The sequence below is a fragment of the Brienomyrus brachyistius genome, chromosome 5 (assembly GCF_023856365.1).
Source record: "Brienomyrus brachyistius isolate T26 chromosome 5, BBRACH_0.4, whole genome shotgun sequence".
Lineage (NCBI taxonomy): Eukaryota > Metazoa > Chordata > Actinopteri > Osteoglossiformes > Mormyridae > Brienomyrus > Brienomyrus brachyistius.
The window spans coordinates 8,019,721-8,039,254 of NC_064537.1; the positions used below are offsets into that span (position 1 = coordinate 8,019,721).

The 19,534-nt window shown below is 46.3% G+C and overlaps 2 protein-coding genes across 3 annotated transcripts; both read left to right on the forward strand.

Moving 5' to 3' along the window:
- Positions 1–1,474: 1,474 nt before the first annotated feature.
- On the forward strand, positions 1,475–9,345 carry nptxrb (neuronal pentraxin receptor b). The gene is made up of 6 exons (XM_049015068.1): positions 1,475–2,539; positions 4,225–4,474; positions 5,132–5,373; positions 6,552–6,731; positions 7,675–7,906; positions 9,334–9,345. Exons 1-5 carry the CDS (start codon positions 1,871–1,873, stop codon positions 7,903–7,905), a joined length of 1,572 nt encoding a protein of 523 aa, XP_048871025.1. The 5' UTR covers positions 1,475–1,870; the 3' UTR covers position 7,906; positions 9,334–9,345.
- Positions 9,346–13,581: 4,236 nt separating this feature from the next.
- Positions 13,582–17,649, forward strand: dnal4b (dynein, axonemal, light chain 4b). Of its 2 annotated transcripts, none has more exons than XM_049015656.1 (4): positions 13,582–13,705; positions 14,305–14,394; positions 14,582–14,665; positions 16,478–17,649. In XM_049015656.1, the coding sequence occupies exons 2-4, from the start codon at positions 14,323–14,325 to the stop codon at positions 16,640–16,642; spliced, it is 321 nt and encodes a 106-aa protein (XP_048871613.1). In that variant the 5' UTR covers positions 13,582–13,705; positions 14,305–14,322; the 3' UTR covers positions 16,643–17,649. The 2 variants fall into 2 exon arrangements, with proteins under 2 accessions (XP_048871613.1, XP_048871614.1); XM_049015657.1 differs by lacking the exon at positions 13,582–13,705 and adding an exon at positions 13,717–14,203.
- The last annotated feature ends 1,885 nt before the right edge of the window (positions 17,650–19,534 follow it).

Below are 19,534 nucleotides of genomic sequence, written 5' to 3' on the forward strand. Positions count from 1 at the left end.
GCTAAGCTCCAATGCTAACTTGAATGTGTTACCAGTCATTCTATGGAAGGTCAGCCTAGCTGCACTTGAACCTGCACTTAGCTGGCTTCTTCATGGATGTATACTTGCAATGTGATACCTGCCTTGCTTTGGAAAAAAGTCAAATAAATGGTAAGTCAGTAAATGTAAAATGTAATATAAAAATTGAATCCATTGGGGTCAGTGGACAAACAGACAGACAGTGTCATAGATAGATAGATAGATAGATAGATAGATAGATAGATAGATAGATAGATAGATAGATAGATAGATAGATAGATAGATAGATAGATAGATAGATAGATAGATTTACATTAGCACTACAGTACACACATTCAGACCGTTTTAAATAAATAGTAACAGAGCCAAGAATTATAGCATGGAATTCTGTAGGCACAGAGACTGGAAGATGAAACTTCATTATCATCGTTAGGACAGTCTGTACTGGATGGACAGAGTGATCATCCCCCTCCTCCAGAACATCCACACAGTGCCCCTGTCTCACATATCAATAAAGAGCACATGGCCAGAATGTGAAACCGTTTATGTAAGATGGAAGACATGGATGTTCTAATATACGATTCAGGACACTTTTTCACATGTCTAATTAAGCCTTCAATCACCCAGCCACAGTCTGATTTCGTACCCAGTCCCCCAAAACTATTACCTTTTATTTTCATTCCTTTCTGTTATTCACTCCCCCCCCTCCCCACCCCCCCACCCCATAGTCATCCCCAGGGGTGCCGGGGGGCAGAGTTAGGACAATTGCAAGGGCCCCCGACTGACAAGGGCCCTAATAATTTGGAAATGATCTGGATTGGTCTGGACTTGGGGGGGGGGCGATATGATATTTCATGGGGTCCAAAATCTCTGTTGCAAATCTCTAGTCCCTGCTCATCCCTAAACAAAATTCCTCTTCCTCCCAACTGCCTGTTTCACGTGGTTCTGTTTGGCCGTCCCAGCGAAAACAAACCTTTCACCAGATGGATAATCGCTGTCACACTTTAGGCGAAGCTGTAATGAAGATCTAGCTGGCGAACACAAACTTATTTCGTTATGGGAGAAAAAAACCTGTTCGCAATCTTCTATGACTTGATTTTAAGACCATTTTAGAGAAGCAGAAGAACTTGATCTTTTATTTCAATATATATATATATATATAGTAAATGAATTTCAGTTCTTTTAATCTCCCACTGATTTTCACCGGAGCACTTGAAGCAGCTCTGCCTCCGCCAAACCCACGTAATTGATATTATCGTGACTTGTTGGTGTGACGTGACTGCGGAGCTGCTAGGAGCTCACTGTCTTTCGCTTTTCCTTATATTGCCATCTAGTCCCTTACGTGTAAAATACATTTCGCTGGGTGGTATCTCAGCTCGCATTACCAGCCCCCCCCCCCCTCTCTCTTTCTCTCTCTCTCCTTCCCTCTGCCCGCCCCTCCAATAATCTCTTACGGTAACTACAGAGAGGCGCTCTGCCGTACAGCAGGTGCGAAGCGCCGTCCAACGCTGAATCGACGATATTTATAAGCACAACGAATAAACCAGCCAGCGAGGGAACAACCGACCCACTGCTTATCGGTGTGAGCGATCTGGAGCGATTTACTGGGCTTTGATCCATTTTTCTAACGCGTATCAATAATTTCAGGGGAGATTTGTACATTTACTTTGCGGAGATTTGCCAGCATTTTTTTTATTAGATCCTGAATCCACATACACAGGGGTGACTTTTCCCCAGTTCCCATTAGGAACTGCCTCCTTTTTCCAGCGTGAGATATATTTCCAATTTCTTCTACTTGTCGCCCCAGCACTCCGCCACCCTGAAGTTCATCGCCGTCCTGCTGGCCGCCGGGATGCTGGCCTTCCTCGGCGCGGTCATCTGCATCATCGCCAGCGTCTATCCGAGCTCCTCGGCGGCTGCACCGCAGCCGCTGGCCGATAACCATTCCCTGGCCCCCGATCTGGCGCACCGGCCCCTGTCCCCGGGCCCCGTGGCTCACGCCGGTCCTTTGGGCGCTCTCCACGGTCCTGAATCGCTCAACGGTGGAGGTGTGGGGATCGGGCTGGAGACGCCAGCGATTAACGAGCTGAGCAGCTCCGGGAAAGCAGGGCTAGGAAAGGGGCAGCAGTTCAGTTTTAGTCGGCTGATCTGCACGCCTGTGCCCATCGGGGACTGCAAGTCCAAGAAGCAGGCCGACGACCCGTCGCTGTACGCCGACGAGGAGTATGGCTCCTTCCTGAGCACAGCGGAGCAGCTCCGGCAGACCATCCAACAGCAGAAGGAGCAGATTCTCATGGACCAACGAACCATACGTGAGCTCACGGGCAAGTTGTCCGAGTGCGAGAGCGGCCTGGAGGAGCGCAGCCTGCAAGAAAGGAGCGTCGGACCGCCGGGCAGACGCCGCCTGATGGCCGGGGACGACGTCAAGCCGTCGGCTGCGGAGCATCTGCAAACCACGCACGCCGTGGAGGAGCTGGAGCGAGCGATCCTGCAGCTTAAAGACCGCATCGAGATGCTGGAGGTGGGGTAGAGGAAAGTGCAATATTCATGTGTAATGATCATTACAGTTTTATATCCATGGCTTTTATAGAGCATGCATATGCGTGGAAGCTGGGAGCGATTACGGCCGGACGCAGAGGGGGGAGGGGTATCACCTGTAGTTTTAAAATTACTCCAAATCTTCTGTGGTAAGTGGTATCCTAAGGTGTACATTACAATTATTGGGCAGCGCAATGTGTATGCCACGTGATACACAAATATAAGTCGCTGGTGAATTGGATATTAACCTGATTTATCAATCTTTTCTGCTTTCTCAACTTGTGTTGATCTTGCGTCCATTTCAAGATGATGTGGATCTGGCCATGTTGCTGTTTTGTGTCGGAAACATATCGCACATTGGATTATCATTATTAGAAACATTCACGTAAAACCTCTTAGTAAATAACGCTATTATTGTTTTCACGATATACCCAAAACATTCAATAGTAAAGCAAAAAAAAAAACTGAAATTACTATAGTTATAAATACGGTGTAAATTTCCAGTCTAAACGTAAAGGTTTTTTTTGGTATCTATATGAAAACAATGCTTAAAACAACATGTGATAATCTGGTTTAATTCTGATCCAGTTAATACTATTTATTATTAATGTTACCATTATTCGGTATTTATATTTAAACTGAAAGCGGAAAACAAAATATCGTTGGAGCTGAATACATATCTAAGTTGATATTTTAAAAATTACTAAAACACGAATTCAAAACGTCATTTTTGTTCATAGTTCAGTGCTGGGAAAAAATGTGAACTTTTGTACATTTTATATTTGTATTAGCCTCGCGTCCTATACGTTCTCCGAGGCTCCGGGCTCGCCGCCGTCCCTTTTATGGAGACTGGCGAGTGGATCGATTTTTTTTTTTTTTTGTATTATATATTAGTCTGCACCAGTAAAGAAAACGTTGAAATGTGAACCAGAAGATTCTTCAGAAAAACCTCAAAGGTACTTATTTCTATTTAATGTGAACGAGAAAATCCTTCAAAAAGAACGAAAAAGAAACAAATATACTTGATTTTTATTTAGAATTTATAAATGAAATAAATCGATATCCTATTCTATGGACAGTTCCTATTCCTGCTGGGGGAGATTACGGACCTGCGGCGCGGCTACATCGAGCACGTTTTACTGTCCCGAGAGGGCACACTGAAATCAAAGATAAATAAATCTTCATATAGGAGAAAGCTGAGTCTGTCCATACTGCGGGGTGACTGTGTGCTTGTGCTGAAATAGGCTGCTCTAATCTGCTGCAGTCAGCGTGTGTACGTGTGCCTGTGTTTGTGCGTGTGCGCGTTTGTGCGACCCTCGGTGTTTGTCGGAGAGAAAGCACGGATCGGCGCGGTTGTTGTCCTGTAACCAATCCTACTTTATCTCGCATTGCTAAGAAAGCATTGACATTACATTCCCAGATGTGCTTGCTAACAATCTGAAAGTCCAGTAACGACAATTATGGTTTTGCCTCTCTTAAATTGATGTTTAATGTATGGAGAAACGCGCTCGCGTTCTTTGCCGACCATGATGTCATTGTTTCTCAACTTAAACACAGTTTCTTAAATGTCGTTATTAATCTGTATTGGGAAATCGCATAGTGGGGCTTGCAGTGCGCATTTCGTGGTTGCTAACGGCATATTTCTTTACCTTATGGTGGTTTCTACAGTCGGAGCTTGGGCCCTCCGTCCATAACCGGACAGAGGTGGGTGGAAAGGGCCCGGTGCACTCCACCTCCAGCGGGGGGGCGTTCGAGGCGGTGCGCTGGCGGGTGGAGAGCCTGGAACAAGAGCTGGAGCAGAAATTAGAGATGCTGGAGAAGGAGAGGGCCCAACTCCACAAGGAGGCTCACGACGGGCGGCATGAGATCGACGAGGGGCTCGAGGACCTGCAGCACCGCATTCGGGAGCTGGAACAAAGTGAGGGCTGGGGGGCATGTGAGGTGGTGGGGGGGGGGGGACAGATGGAGGGGACGATTGCGAAAATGCAGAGAAGGTGCATAGGGGAAATAGTGTAACACATTAGCGCGGAGGGGGAGGGACTGGCCAGAAAAGCAATTAATGGTGGAGAACAGAGTCAAAGAGATGAGTCAGACTTCTTCCTGGTTCTTTCCACCACCAGCAAACCTGGAGATCCCTCCAAAGTGACTCCCATTCCCTCATTAGCAAAATGCTCTCTTATTATTATCTGTCTAATCTAATTGACTATCTAATGTGACCCATAGCGTTTAACCTCTTATCCCATTTGTATTGTTGAATATCTGCAGAAAACTGACCGATTCTATAGGAATGTTTAAGGTGGGGATGCATAAGTGGGGCCTTAATTCATATACAAGGGCCAACATTAGCTTTAGCCAATGAAATGTTTTCATTTGGTGAGTGGCAGGGGAACGGGCATTCCAGAGACCAATCAGCTTTCGTATGGGTCATGTGCCCCTGTGGCCCCACCCCCTGTAGCTATATATTGACACAGTAGGTGTGCAGCTGCAGTTGCTTGGTTTTCATGGTTTTCTGTACCTCAAGCTTCTTCTTCTGTGGTGCCGCTAGTTATTATCCTCTTTATCGCCTCCTCCGCAGGTGTCTCCGAGTACAGCTACCCAGAGGGCTACAAACTCTCTTTCCCCATACGCACCAACTACATGTACGCCATGGTACGGAGGCCGATGCCTGAGCTGTACGCCTTCACCGCCTGCCTCTGGCTGCGGCCGTCCGGGGGGGGCATCGGCACGCCCTTCTCCTACTCCGTGGTGGGGCAGCCCAACGAGCTGGTGCTGCTGCAGGGGGTGCACACCCCCGTCGAGCTGCTCATCAACGACAAGGTCAGAGCCGAATCAGATCATGTGACCGAACCTGTCGCCCTGCGGCGAATGAGAAGGTCACGTGCAAAGTCCCACCCCAGCAGTGAAATATCGGAAGCACTGGATGCGAATATGCAGCACGGTAATTATAGTATAGTGTGCAAATGGGTTAGGACTAATCCCGTAATCAGAAGGTTGTTCGTTCAAATCAACCAGCACATTGATATCGCCGTTTGGCCCCTGAGCAAAGTCCCTAACCCCCAGCTCCAGGGGTGCTGCACACTGGCTGTCTCTGCACTGTGACCCCCCCACCCCACCCCAAGCTTGTTCTCACCTCTCTGAGCACTGGAGAGCAAGATGGGGTAGGCGAAAAGAAAATTTCCCCACAGGGATAAATCAAGTATCACTATTCTATTTAAAAAACTTACACACATACAGTGATTACTCCTATTACATGCAGTGACAGTTACACGTACACTGTGACTAATGCAGTGTGGTAACAGCCATATAAATATTATGAACACGATGCAGATATGGAAGGCAGTGAATGGGCTTGTTGAGCAGAGCTCAGCATTGCGATGTTTCGGTGGAGATTCCTGTCACAGGGGCTGTTGCTCGGGACCCTGATGCTGCAGTAGCAGCCGTGTTGGCAGCCTCTGATGAGATGTGGTACTGTGTGCGTGTCCTGGCCCTCTAAACATACCAAACATACTCCCCATTTGCAGGGATGCTAATGCCCAGTCACTGGTGCATCATAATATTACCCATTGAAGTCGTGCGTGAGTTTATGTATGTGTGTGCCCTGCGATGGGCTGCCGGCCAGTCTGAGACGTCCTCTGTCTCCTCCCCTGTACTTCCCGAGATCCCAGACTAACCACCATCCTGGACATGCAAGATAGATGCATACATGGTGTAGTGAAAGTGCGAAAACTGTGGGCCTTATGTGGGTTTATGTAAGGCAGGTCGTGGTGATGTTTTTGGTTGGAACCGGGGATTATGTAAATAGCGACAGGATCTAATCCAAAACCACGTCCTCTGTAATTTAACACCTCCTTGTTTTTAGATCACTTTTCATCCAGTTACTTTCATCTTGGCTGCAAATCCCGCATCTGCTTTATGCGCGATTCCCTTCCGTCTCTGCTCTTTGCTGCTGCGTGGACGTGCTGACCGCGCCGCCTGTGTGTCCTCCCCGCCTGCAGGTGGCGCAGTTGCCGCTGTCCCTGCCTCAGGGGAAATGGCAGCACGTGTGCGTGAGCTGGAGCCTGCGGGACGGGGTGTGGAAGGCCTACCAGGGGGGCAAGCTGAAGGGCGAGGGGGCGGGCCTTTCTGCCTGGCACCCCATCCGGCCCGGGGGGGTGCTCATACTGGGGCAAGAGCAGGTGAGTACTGCACGTCCGGGGGTGGGAGAGGCGAAAATGCAATATACACATTTCTGTGTATATACTGGCTGCCATTGTATTATATGTATTTATAAATCTCATTATATTTACTTGCCATAATTGCGCTATTGCACTCATAATTGCAAATATGTTTATATGTTTACTAAACCTGCTGCTTTATACTAAAAGCAGTTACCTTCACTACCTCTTTCGTATAGTTTATATTTTTATATTTTGAATACTTCACATTCTTGTTTGTTTATTTATTCTAATCTACTTTATCTTCCTTCTATTAATACTCATGTGTGCCTCAAAGCATCTCTGGGAAATCACAGACATTGAGTTTCGTTGTAACTTGTTACAGTGACAATAATGGCATTCTATTCTATTCTATTCTATTCTATTCTATTCTATTCTCTCAGAAAAAGGGATAAATATTTGTACCTTTGCTTGTCATCAGGGCTGTATCCTCAAGGGTTTGCGAATTGTACTCTTAACTGTAGGTAAATGTACCTTTTAAGGTAAAATAGACCCTGAGGAACATTTCTGTACCATTGATGGTACATTAATGCTGTTTGTACCTTTGGGATGTTCCCCAGAGTCCATTTCTGTACCTTAAAAGGTACAAATACAAGGGTACAGCATCAGTCACAAGCAAAGGTACAAACTTTTACCCTTTTTCTGAGATTGTACATGTAGGACTTGGACATTATGCACTTATGCAAGTTTAGACAGAATTAGGGGCAATATTTTAGCTGTATTACGGTAACAACGTGCCAAACATAAGCCCATTTGTCAGTCAGGGGGGGCATTTCTCCAAAGCCTTTCATCCTGCTCCACTCTTCCCCACCTCACACCTAGTCTTTGTAGATTTCTCTGCTTGGTCACCTGACCTGCTCACTTCCGGGCTCTGTCCCCCACCCCCCTTTTAACACCCACACAGGACACTCTGGGGGGCCGTTTTGACTCCGCTCAGGCCTTGGTGGGGGAGCTTTCCCAGTTCAACCTGTGGGACCGGGTGCTGACTCCCAGCGAGGTGTCCGGCCTGGCCGACTGCAGCCAGGTCACGTTGGGCAACGTGGTGCCGTGGACAGAGCGGGACGTCGACGTGCTTGGGGGGGCCACCAAGGAGCCACTGGAGCCGTGCTCACAGCGTGCCGACGGGCAGCAGTGAGGTGGGGGGTAGCTGCGGGGGTTGGATTGGGGAGGGCTGGTCGTGGGCGTCACATGGGTTTGCGAGGCAGGGAAGTGTCTGAGGTTTGAGAACAGTGGGGGGCGGGTGTGGGGGGGGGGTTTGTCTCAGCCAGAACGTGACCAAGCTGGAAGATGCTGTTTACCTGTCACGTCTGCGCTGCGCAGGTCTGCACAAAGCAGGCGTGATCTCCCACACTGTGTTCTTTTCTTCCGAACCAGGCTCTTTGTACCTGTTTGCTCGGACATGGGGGGGCGGGGGGGGTCCTCAGCCTCCTTTGGCACCTGCCCTCTGTCCCCAGCCCCTGATTTTTATCCAATCTCTCATCTGCCATCTCCATGACTCAAGGCCACCCAGTCCGGACCCGCAGTAGATCCCTCGGGTCATCACACGTCCATGCATGATCGCCATGGCAACCGGAGGTACAGCCAAACCCCCCCCCCCCCCCCATGCCTGCTTTGAGGTGGACGGCGCGACCAGATCGAAGAAGCACACGGCTTGATTTCGCTAAACACGTTCTGAAGCACAGCAGTTAATAGAGAAGCACAGATCAGAATCTTATATATCAGGTCATGAAACTCACAGCGGAGCAGGCTGGGGGCTTAGTGTGAAAAGCAGGATCCTGATTGGACGGAGACGGGGGCAGGCCTATTTGTGGGATTTTTGTGAACGTAGAGCAATGGATGCACGGGGGCAGGCCTTCGCCGTTTTGCGCCAAAATGCGTCCAGAAAATTCTATTACGCCACGTAGCTAAAATTTACCCCCCGGAACCCTCCACCCCTTCTCACCCCCCCACTGTAAAGTTCCTCAAATCCATTTTTATTTGCATGGGTGACCAGATCAAGTGAGGTCATTTGGACCAGCTCGAGCGTGCGGCACCTTGGATGCCTCCCAAGTTGGCTGCGTGCCCCCCACTCCGGGAGCGCAGTGCCTATCTGGTTACACGTTAAAAAAAAAGAGGTGAAGTAATTACTGATTTCTTTCGCTGTTGGTTTTCCGGTTGCCGAGTGTGATGTCGGTATTGTGTTTGCTTATATTTGTACCTCTCTGCTTCTTCTATGATGTCATGATATAGCTGTGAAAAAAAACGAGATTATTCTATCTGCCTGAATATTTTAACTGTTTTTATTGCCCCGTGTATAAAGGTTTCGCATTCTCACTTGCATTCAGCCGTCTTGCTCCCTGTGTCTGCTGTACGCATAAGTTAAGGACTTTTGTAACTCATTTTTCTACTTCTAAATCTCACACGCCTTGACCCTCCTTCATTTCGGTATGAGTTCTGTCTGTGTACCGTATATGTTACAAAAAAAACAGAATGAACCACAAATAAAAAAATGGATTCAAGCTGAACGCCAAGTTCTTAAAGTTCTATTGTATTTTTTTTTTTTTGTCTTCTTGTTGGTGCTCAGCTGGTCAGGAAGAAGGGGGGGGGGCGTTTTTGCGGAGGTGTGACGCCCAGATTCTGAGGGGGTGGACGGGGGTGTGGCGGAACTGGAAACGGCGGCGGAGCCTGGCAGAGCCTCCGGAGCAGGATGGGATTCTGGACAGACGACGGCATGATGCGCTGGGGGCATGGCATGTCCGTTGGCATACATGGATGCCACCGGTTCTGCTCCCTCTTTTGTGAACATAACAGACGGGAAGGGAGGGAAATCTGGTACGGCATGGAAAGGCAGCTCTACGCTGACAGACACTCCGCTGCTGCAGTGGAGCAGGAGCGTGGGTGAGATAGAAGGACATACAGATCCCTATTGAGGATTTTACCACGGTACAAAGCCTTGTAATGGCCCAGGAACGCTGTGGGCTTTCCAAATAAGGAAGAACACAGCAGGGTCACACTGCATGCTGGGATAGGTTCCAGGTCCCCCCTCGGCCATCGAGGACCGGAGGAGCGGTCGGAAGATGAATGGAGAGCGCCTGAGCCTGGCCCCCTCCCAAAATCCACATCTCTCACCCAGCCCCTTCATTAACTTTAATTAATAATGTGTCACTGCCCCAAGATGCCTCCGGATTGACGGCCAGGAATTTAACAGGGGATCTCAGCGATTCTACCCGCCACTGACGAGCCTAAGGTCACGTGACGCGGATGTTGATCGGTTAAACGGTTTGCGCAGCACCGGGTTGATGCATGTGCTAAGTTACTGAGATCATAGCGACTATAATAATCCCGACAAACTGTTCTGTGCGTGCTTGGCGCGGCGCCCTCGTGTGCTGCGTGTGGCCGTGACGCATGCCCCCATCTCCACGCCTACGCCTGCGTGCTCGTCTAGGCGCTCACCCGTCACACCTCTCTCGCCGCCTCGCGTTACTGCGTTATTGCCGCGTGCCTCTGCAGTGCCCTTGATTCCGTCCCGCTGATCTCTTCTCCTTCCAGGGTACGACGCACTTCATTTTACAATATTAATAACATTTGAAGGCCACACTGTCTCTGCCTTGGCTTGTAAATTATACATCCGTCATAATTAACTCTGCCCGGGCTTTTCATGCCATTTTCATCCTACCGAGACCCATTTCATCACTGCTCGTCCCTTTGAGGTACGGCATCTCCCATCTTCCCCTTCTCGCTACGTCGCAGTCGTCACCGCGGCTCTCCGAGTCAAACCCTCCCCCCCTCCATGTCGCCCGCTGTCACTGGAGGCTAACGCCTGCCAGAAGAGCTCCTGTCACGTTGGAGCCACTGGCAGAGACGGCCAGCGGCCCCAGGAACAGGAAGGTTGTGTGAGAAGCCGCCCCCCCCCCCCTCCACAATCATTTTCATTTTGGGTCGTATTCGGATGCTTTTTTCCGCAGTCGTGTTTCGTTTCAGTTAACAGAGCATCCGTTGTGCCCCAGACCGTCGCCATGCCGGTGTCAAAGTGGTTTCTGAAAATACATTAAAGGGGTTGGGGGGGGGGGGGGGGGGGGTTTGACAGGCATAGAGCTGAAAGCCGTTCGTGTTTCAGCCTGATGTCGCCGAAACTCACAAAACCCGTGACCATCTCCTGTAAAGCGACACTTGAGGAGGACTGGGTGAGTACAGGCACCCAGTAGCGTCACTTTCAGCCCTAGGAAGGACAAGCCTTCCATACAGTTCCAGAAAGATCCACACATCGACAGATTCAAGACAAGGCCCGGTCTCCCCCTCCCCATTCTGTCTCCTACTTCCAAGATTCAAGCTATTTATTGTGCAGTGTTTACACAATGAAATTCTTTGTTTCTTTGCTCCTCCAGATGAGGTACAGAGAACAATAGCACAGTAGATGAAGATATAAAAAATAAACATCCACCTTATATAAGAATGTTAAAGTATGTATAAATAAATAAATGAATAAACAAACAAATAAATAAATAGAAGTGGCTAACAATGTAAAATATACGTAGACTCTCATATCACTCTGGGTGTTTTCCAGAGACTGTTCCCAATTACTTTTCAGTGGCCAGGTTGTGCAGACCATCAATCTCTTAATTCCCTCCCTCCACTATGGAAAAGTTACCATAAACCTCCTTGTTCGTAAGTGGAGGCTCCTGCTATGCTTTGATACCTTTGCCCACCATCCACTGATCTAGATTTACGTACATTCGTGTCTTTCTTTGGTCTGTTTGATATACAGCATCAACTTAATTTCAGTTTTTTGTTTGTGGTGATGCACCTTGTTAACCTTGTTAAGATGAACATTGTCTGATCCTACACTTACACACTCGTTTCATCGTGCAAATCGTCCCCTGCTTAGATTTTTCATAATCCAGATTTCAACCCTCTGTCAGAGGGGGCTGGGCCACGTAATTCTGTCTCAGTAATGTACTCGACTGTGCTTCGAAAAAACAGCTCAGTCACTCATTATGAGATCAGTTCTTTGATTGGCTTACTGGGACAAAGACTCAGAGATAATAATAATAATAATAAAAAAAAAAAGACAACCAGTCAGATCACTTCTTTCAGTCGTTTCAAGATGTTTACGCAACAGTTTAATTCAGCAGTGGGAGTGAGAGTCGCAGCCCTTCGGATGTGATCCGATTTACTCACACTGTGACACAGTTTACTCTTGACCTAATATGAATCACACAGAGATTCAATTAAAACAAACATGCTCCTTATAGATGAACTCATCAGTGGTGAGTAAAGCAACTAATTCATAAGCACTGAGTGAGATATAAGCGAGACTATAGACAATGAACCGTTCATGCAAATATGCTTACTTCTTCCTTTGCAACTTTAATCACTAAAAAAACATTAACCTCTCCCCTTGTCCTCTTTCACTTTATCTGCCTGGAATTATTAATCCCAAGTAATCCCCTAAACTAGAATAAAAGATCATCTCAATAAACTGGCACAAATACTGTCATATCAGAACACAATTCAGTAAGGCGTAGTCTTCAAACTGCCCAAAGTATTAAGAATGACATGTTTGCAGATTAAATAAGCAGATCTTTACTTCTGTATTGATATTCTGGGAACATATGATGTGAAAAAGTACAACTATTTATGTGATTAAAGTAACATAGTAGAAGGCAATCGAAAATGCTGTGTCCTGACATTCATCCTCCATTTAATCAACACGGCATGCACTTCTGTGGACATTATGTGGGACATAATAGGGAGCATTTTAGGACTGACGAGAAAAGAGACACAGGCGATTCCTGATGTAGGTCAGTGGGCTGAGGCAGTGGCAGAGAGAGGAAGCGAGGATGAAGAAGATGTGGTTTATCAACATGAATAAGACTGGACACAGTATAGCCACGTATACAATTTGTATAGCTGTAACACTTAACACTTCACTTTCACAAAGTTAATTCTGTTTCATTATCAGTTTGCAAAAGATCATTCAGGGAAACCAAACATTATTTATAAACCCGTACTAACTGCCATATTTCATCACTGTATGACAGAATTGTATGTTCCATGGATCCACCTTCCAAAAGCACTTATCTGTCACAGAAATCCTGGATCTTACCCCAGCAAACACAGGGCAAGAAAGTAGGGAATACCCTGGAGAGAATGCAGTCCACTGCAGGGTACAATTGTGTATTTTATGGTACAAAACTGATAGATGCAGAGATAAATGACATTAGCATCCAATTTTGATTAAATGCTTTTCTCCCTGACATGCACTAACTATAACTCATAATTTGCAATTGGAATATGAGCACTAGATAAAACAAACCTTTGTGTACGGAGAGAATATAAACCGTCACGCAGAATTTCTATTTAAACTATTTTTTATTTTGTTATGCGTGTTATACATACTGCAGGTCCCATTTGAATTATGTATAATAAACAAGCATGGAATTTGTTGAGGAGCTGAGACTGATATTCTGTACACAAGTTTGTTCAGAAGCATCACTATATAATGCGATAAGTCAAGCCATTGCATCACCGACCACTGGGGAATCACCAACCATTCAGCCTTCGCGTCTCTAAGAAAATCTCAGTAAGCTGCAATGAAACAACCAGAGTGGCGTACATATAAGAGAGCAAAGTAGGTAGGCTCTTGTGTAATTATTGGATTTTATATCGACGCTACTTCCAATAAACTCATGTAATGATTACAGCAATTAAGGCCAATATAACACCCCATTGAGCGGCATGACAAACATTCAGGCGTTTGTGATAGAGAACTAAAGCGGTCCTTCTTAGGTGCTACATGGTTCTGATTGACAGGCGTATCTACCAATAGAAAGGAAGGTTTTACACTGGGTGGGTCTTTCCACAAGAGGGGAGCGACACTGGTCGCTATGGCTGAAATGTCTCCTTAACAACCAAAACAGAAGCAAGAAACTTCTGTAGCTAGCTGCAAGAGAACGGTATATTACTTATAAGCTATTTATCGAGACAAAAGCTAGCAGTTTAACGTATATGCACACGTGCAATTTCTGTAAGAGTAATTAAACAATCAGCATATGGAAACCTTATCGGTTTCGTGTGTCGTGCTTGTCTCGATGGAGAGAGGTGTTTTCGATTAGTAGATATTAAAATGGACATAAAGTGTTTTGCAGCTATATGAATCGACTGTCATAAGTTCACTACTAGTCAGTCAGTAAACGATTAAACATTCTAGCCGTGCATCGCATGTTAGAAAGCACGATCGTTAGCTAACCTATATATCTTTGGAGTGTGTCTTAAATTCATTGATGGTTTGCTGCTTGGTAAAACCTAACTTTTAACGACTTACGCAAAGCAAATTAGTCACTGCTGTACAGCGAAATAACAGCTCGTTCCAAAAAGTGGAAATGCATGTGGCAGTAGCCATGGAAAGCGTTTCAAATCATTTGGGCTCAAACTGCCAATGTAGGGCTATTTTGGTAAGGAATAAAGACCTATTTAACCGAATGTCCTTGACCTACAGCTAGCTGCACTGTCAGGAGTGGTAATGGTGTTTGCTGCTTGTGGTCTTCTCTCCTAGGTGCAATAAGTAAGGGGAATGGCTGAGACGGCCGAAAGCAAGAAAGAAGAGGCGGATTACAAGAGGGTCCACAGCTTCCCTTTGATCAGGGTCAGGAAAGTGTGTGTGTGTGTGGTGTGTGTTTCTGGTGTTGTTCCTTTATTCATTATTAAATGCTGAAATTAATCATGGAAGTTGTTATTTCATTTTCAATAACATCTGTGCTCTGTGATCATAGGTGGGAGAGGTGCCCTAATTCTGCGCTAAACCCGTAAATCGTTTTGTGTTCTCTGTGCAGCACACGGACATGCCTGAGGAGATGAGAGTGGAGACCATGGAGCTGTGTGTCACAGCTTGTGAGAAGTTTGCCACCAACAATGAGGTCAGGACATGTGTGTATCTGTGTGTGGAAGTCCAGTGTCTAAGGGAAAAAAATGGCTGAAATGGGAATCAGTGTCCAGGATGGACACTGGGAAAACCACACAAACATGCGGAGAACTGTGAACTGTATATCTACCAAGCCGTCATTCCGTCTCAGTCTCCAAGTCCAAAATGAAGCAGACCTAGAAACAGGTCATCCATCTAGCTGAAAGCCTCCTTTCTATATACTAAGGGTCTATGGTGTTCAGTGTCGTGACTTTTTGGCTCCCCATAAGTGCTTTGTGGTAACTGAGAATTACAAAGATTAAGTATAAACTCAGTTGTTGCCGGAACTGTTGTCAGCAATGCTGTAGCACTGGTGTAGTGGTACAGTGATTATATGAATTATATGATTATATGATTCTTGGGTATTTGCAGCACAGCATCTCATCTCCGTGTAACAGGCACACTCCTGCTGGGTGCTTTTTAATCCCCAGCTTTGAGTCATCCAGTTGTTGGTAATCTAATAAATGCTTCCTGTTATTAGTTCAATGCCCTGTTTACATCTGCGTGTTACATGCCCACTATTTCCATTCAGCGGACGTATCATTCTGGGCAAAGCAGAGCGTTTCAAAGAAAACAGCAGCTCCTTTCACTTGTATATATCACCTTCCTGTTGCTTCCAAATAACATATGCTGCCCGCGTTTGCCTAAAGCGACACGGTACGACTTCTCTCAGAGTTTCATTAATTCTCCTGCTCCTCGGAAGAGATGCCAGCCTGACTGTAACTGCATGTATTTTCATTCGGATTCTCTCATATTAATTGAGGGCTGCGTTTTCTTCCTAACCCTCGTTTGTAAGTCAGTCCACTGCAGGGAAACGTCGCCTCATGGCAGAAGTGGGGGGATTTAACTTTCCGAAAGTACATTACAATAGGCTGCGCAACGAGCAAGGGGAACACAACAGACTGTTCCGCTGTTTGTTGCTTTACAGATTATAGTTTGTAATAACTGCTGCCAGACAGCAGTGTAGGACGCGCTGGGCTGGATGTCTCTCACGGAAACTGTAGCTTTGTGGCTTCGAGAGGCTCCATAATTGAATTTTTTGTCTCAAGAAGGACTTAATCTCCTAATTTACTTAAATGTATTGATATCGTCTCACATAGACAGGAAACTTCTTGAGGTAAGATGAGTATCTGTGCTTCACATATCAGTGTCTGATGCACTGAAAGGGCCGGTCTTCTGGCACTTTGTTCACAGATGCTGTTTAGGATGAAAGTGCGTTCGGAGTGAATAAACCGTACGTGTGTAGGAAGAGTTCACACAGTTCAGTCATTATTGCTAAAATACTTGTAGTTTTTCCCCCCTTAGTAAATATGCAACATGACAGCGTTATACTAACATGAAAGTGTTAGTTTCACAATGAATGTGTGTATGTAATCTTTATGGCTGCGGTATGCATAAATACAAGGGCATACATTATTTGTATGTATGTACAAAATTTATTGTTTGTATGTAGAATGTATTGACTGATTGTCAGAGGTGTGAATGATGAGCGAATGTTTTTTCAGTTTTTTATTTTGATTTATCTTTACTGAACCCCAAGTGACACATCTGGCTGCTGGAGGACATTTCCTGGTAGCCTTTTGTGGCCTGATGCACAGATGTTTGTGTACATGGGTATATAGTTTGGTATATTGGGAGATGACAGTAAAGAATCTTGAATATGAGGGTGCTGTGAAAGAGGTGTGTGGGTCAAGGATGGTTTTATAAATTGCTTCGTAAAATTGTCAGCCCTGCCGTGACCCACCGCTCTTCTCTTTCGCCTCCCCAGAGTGCAGCGAAGATGATCAAGGAGTCGATGGATAAGAAGTTCGGAAGCTCGTGGCACGTGGTGATTGGGGAGGGCTTCGGGTTCGAGATCACACACGAAGTCAAGAATCTGCTGTACATGTTCTTTGGAGGCAGTCTGGCCGTGTGTGTGTGGAAGTGCTCCTAGCGAGGTGTCTGTCTGTGTGTGTGTGTGTGTGTGTGTGTGTGTGTGTGTGTGTGTGTGTGTGTGTGTGTGTGCGCGCGCGTGCGTGTGTGTGTGCGTGTGTGTGTTCATGCACGCGTGGAAGTGCTCCTAGCGATGTGTGTGTGTGTGTGTGCGCGTGTGTGTGTGTGCATGCACGCGTGGAAGTGCTCCTAGCGAGGTCTTCTGCTGACCTGTGTGTGTGTGTCTGTCTGTCAGTCAGTCAGTGTGAGTGTCAGTGTAAGTGTGTGGGGCTCTGCTCCTCGACTCCAGCCTCTCTATACCGTTACGTCCTGCTCTGACCTGCCTGTCTGTGTTAGATCAGATCAGGCTTGTTTTGCAGAAATGCCTCACACCCAGTGTTTCCTGCTGCATTTCGCTGCTCTCAGAGAAACCGCGTCTGAATCCTCACCACTCTCTTCTGTTGGCCTCCCATCCTTCCTCTTAAACGCCATTTTAGAAATTCACCTCACATTTCCTCTCACTTTCTGGGAGGGGAAAAAAAATGTTTATCTCTATGAGCTGTCTTGGCCATCTGTCAACAAAACACTCACATCTCTGTTCTTCCCTTCCTCCCTCTCTGTCTGTCTCGTAAGTCCTTTTTTAACTACACTAGTATAAGTATTTTGTAATTCTACTGTTCATTGTGTAAATAGTTTGCAACTGTAAAGACTTGAAACTGATTTTTGTATAACACGTCCTCATATTGAATATTGAAGTGCTGATGGTGATGGTGGATTGTTCCGATACATCCCAAGGGCTCAGTCACTCTTTAACTTGAAGGAATATTTCTGCAATGTTAGCCAAATTTTAAATCTGAAATAAGGTTTTTGTCATAAAATGTTTTATGGGTGGTATTTGTATTATTGAGAAAATAATTGTTGTTATGACTATTAATAAGATTTTTTTTTTTTTTGGTGTTGAAAATCTGTGCAGCGCGAGTATAGGTGACCTAGTTAATTGCATAATAAAATCCAAATTCGACAGGAAAACTGGGTGACTCAGTAATTAATTTAGACGCTGTCACTGTCACACAGTGTACGGTGTGAAATCTTTCGCTTCAAAATTGTCAACTGAGGGAACAAAGATGTTATTTCTGCCTGTGTGGCTTTTTACTCCGTGGAAGGTCAGTGGGAAAAAAAATAAGGTCTGCAAAACAAAAAAAAGGTTGGTAGATGTTTTAAAAATGTTAATTTCTTGTGGCAACCTACATATTTATTTAGCAGAAACTTGCATCCAAAGTGACACGCAGTTGAGAAAGCAAGGTCACACTGACCTTGGAGCAGCTGGGATAAGGGCCTTGCTTAGGGGCCCAACAGTCACGTCATTCTGCTGGGGTCTGTAACCTTCTGACCTCAGGTGCAGCATCCTGACTCACTGAGCCACCTACCACCCTGCGTAGCTGCTCGCTTACTGAAATAAACAGAAGCACTGCGACTTTTAGCCGGACTTCAGGAGTCTCCCTCAGAGAGTAACTCCCCTACGCTCATATTCACACTTAGTTAATGCTGTTATCCGGTATGCAGTGAATGCTGGAAATGGAAAACACAGCAGGGCAGTGGGTAATGTAGCACGCGGCTAAGCTGTGCTATCAGTCCAGGAGGGGTGTCTGATTGCACCTAAGGAGCCAATCACAGCTCCGCTTTCCTTTCCCGGTCGTCTAACCCTGAAACTGGCACAGCGACCCGCTTGGCATCGCTGGCATCTGTCCCCTTGTCACCCGCCCCCTCCTGTTCTCCGGTAGCTCTTCCTCGCTCCCTGAGACGGACTGGCGACAGACTGGCGCTCGGGGACTGGAGGGGATTAGGCTGGAGTTTGCCGTCCACGCTGTTGCTTGAGGAAGGAGCAGAAAATACCAACGTATTACGACGCGGGGCGTAGATCGTGATGCAGGGCATTCTGCTCGCTCGTGTTTGATGCTTCTGCATATCCACGAACATTTATCAACTTTTCTGGGAACAGTAGGAATCCTGTTCCATTGCTTTCCTTCCAGAATATTTCGCCTGACAGCTGCCGATTCTTTCCCTGTTTTGTGTACTTGCATGTGATTCTACTGCACTCCCTTGGCCATAAAATATTTAACACTAGCCAGAGTTAAATCCTGAGCATGTGCATGTGCCTTTCCAGTGTAAAAACATAACAAACACTGGGCTGCTCATCCACAGCCTTTCCCGTCTTTCTCTTCAGGCTGTCTGTTCGTGGAAACAAACACTGATTGGGTCCCCTGAACTACTACTTCTCAGCTTCACGGACACACAGTCTGGCTTCTGGTGGCTGTGTTATGGCAGCATTTACCCCAAGCTGGGATGTGCCTCTGTATCAGAAACTAATTGGCCCTAAATGCTCCTTGGACAGGTAGTGAGAGTGTATCCATATATACAACCAAAAGTACTTTTTTCCCAAAATTGGTTGCTGTTTCTTAGCCACGCACACCCTTCTAGTTGCAGTGGACTTGGGCTTACTCCCGACATTAATGTGTCTGTGTGCATAAGAGTTTGAGTGCTTGTTAGTAAACCATACATGTTAGGTGCTGCTGAAATTAAGTGGTGACTCAGAGCAGCTAGCGGTGGACGTTATGAGGAGGACGAGAGGGAAAGATATGAGGGTCAAAGGGAGTGGGATTATGGGGGGATTGATAAATAGATGTTAGAGTGGACTGGAGAGTGGGGTGGGTACAGGGAGTAAAACAGAAGTGGGGGGTTAAAGAAAAAACAGAATAGGGAGGGTAATGAATTTTTCATGAGATCTGCACCGTTGGGTATTTCTAGCGTAGCATATTTTCGAGAGATTTAAGTTCACCCCGAACCAGCATGGCATTCCACCTGGTGAGCATGTGTGACTGATTTATGGGACTCCATGGAAATCTGTTCGCGCTTA

Bases quoted from the DNA above. Each gene is read 5' to 3' on its own strand.
- nptxrb (XM_049015068.1), top strand. From the start codon at position 1,871: ATGCTGGCCTTCCTCGGCGCGGTCATCTGCATCATCGCCAGCGTCTAT. The intron at 2,540-4,224 runs GTGGGGTAGAGG...TGGTTTCTACAG, and splicing joins ACCGCATCGAGATGCTGGAG to TCGGAGCTTGGGCCCTCCGT. The intron at 4,475-5,131 runs GTGAGGGCTGGG...CCTCCTCCGCAG, and splicing joins CATTCGGGAGCTGGAACAAA to GTGTCTCCGAGTACAGCTAC.
- dnal4b (XM_049015656.1), top strand. From the start codon at position 14,323: ATGGCTGAGACGGCCGAAAGCAAGAAAGAAGAGGCGGATTACAAGAGG. The intron at 14,395-14,581 runs GTCAGGAAAGTG...TTCTCTGTGCAG, and splicing joins ACAGCTTCCCTTTGATCAGG to CACACGGACATGCCTGAGGA. The intron at 14,666-16,477 runs GTCAGGACATGT...TCGCCTCCCCAG, and splicing joins AGTTTGCCACCAACAATGAG to AGTGCAGCGAAGATGATCAA.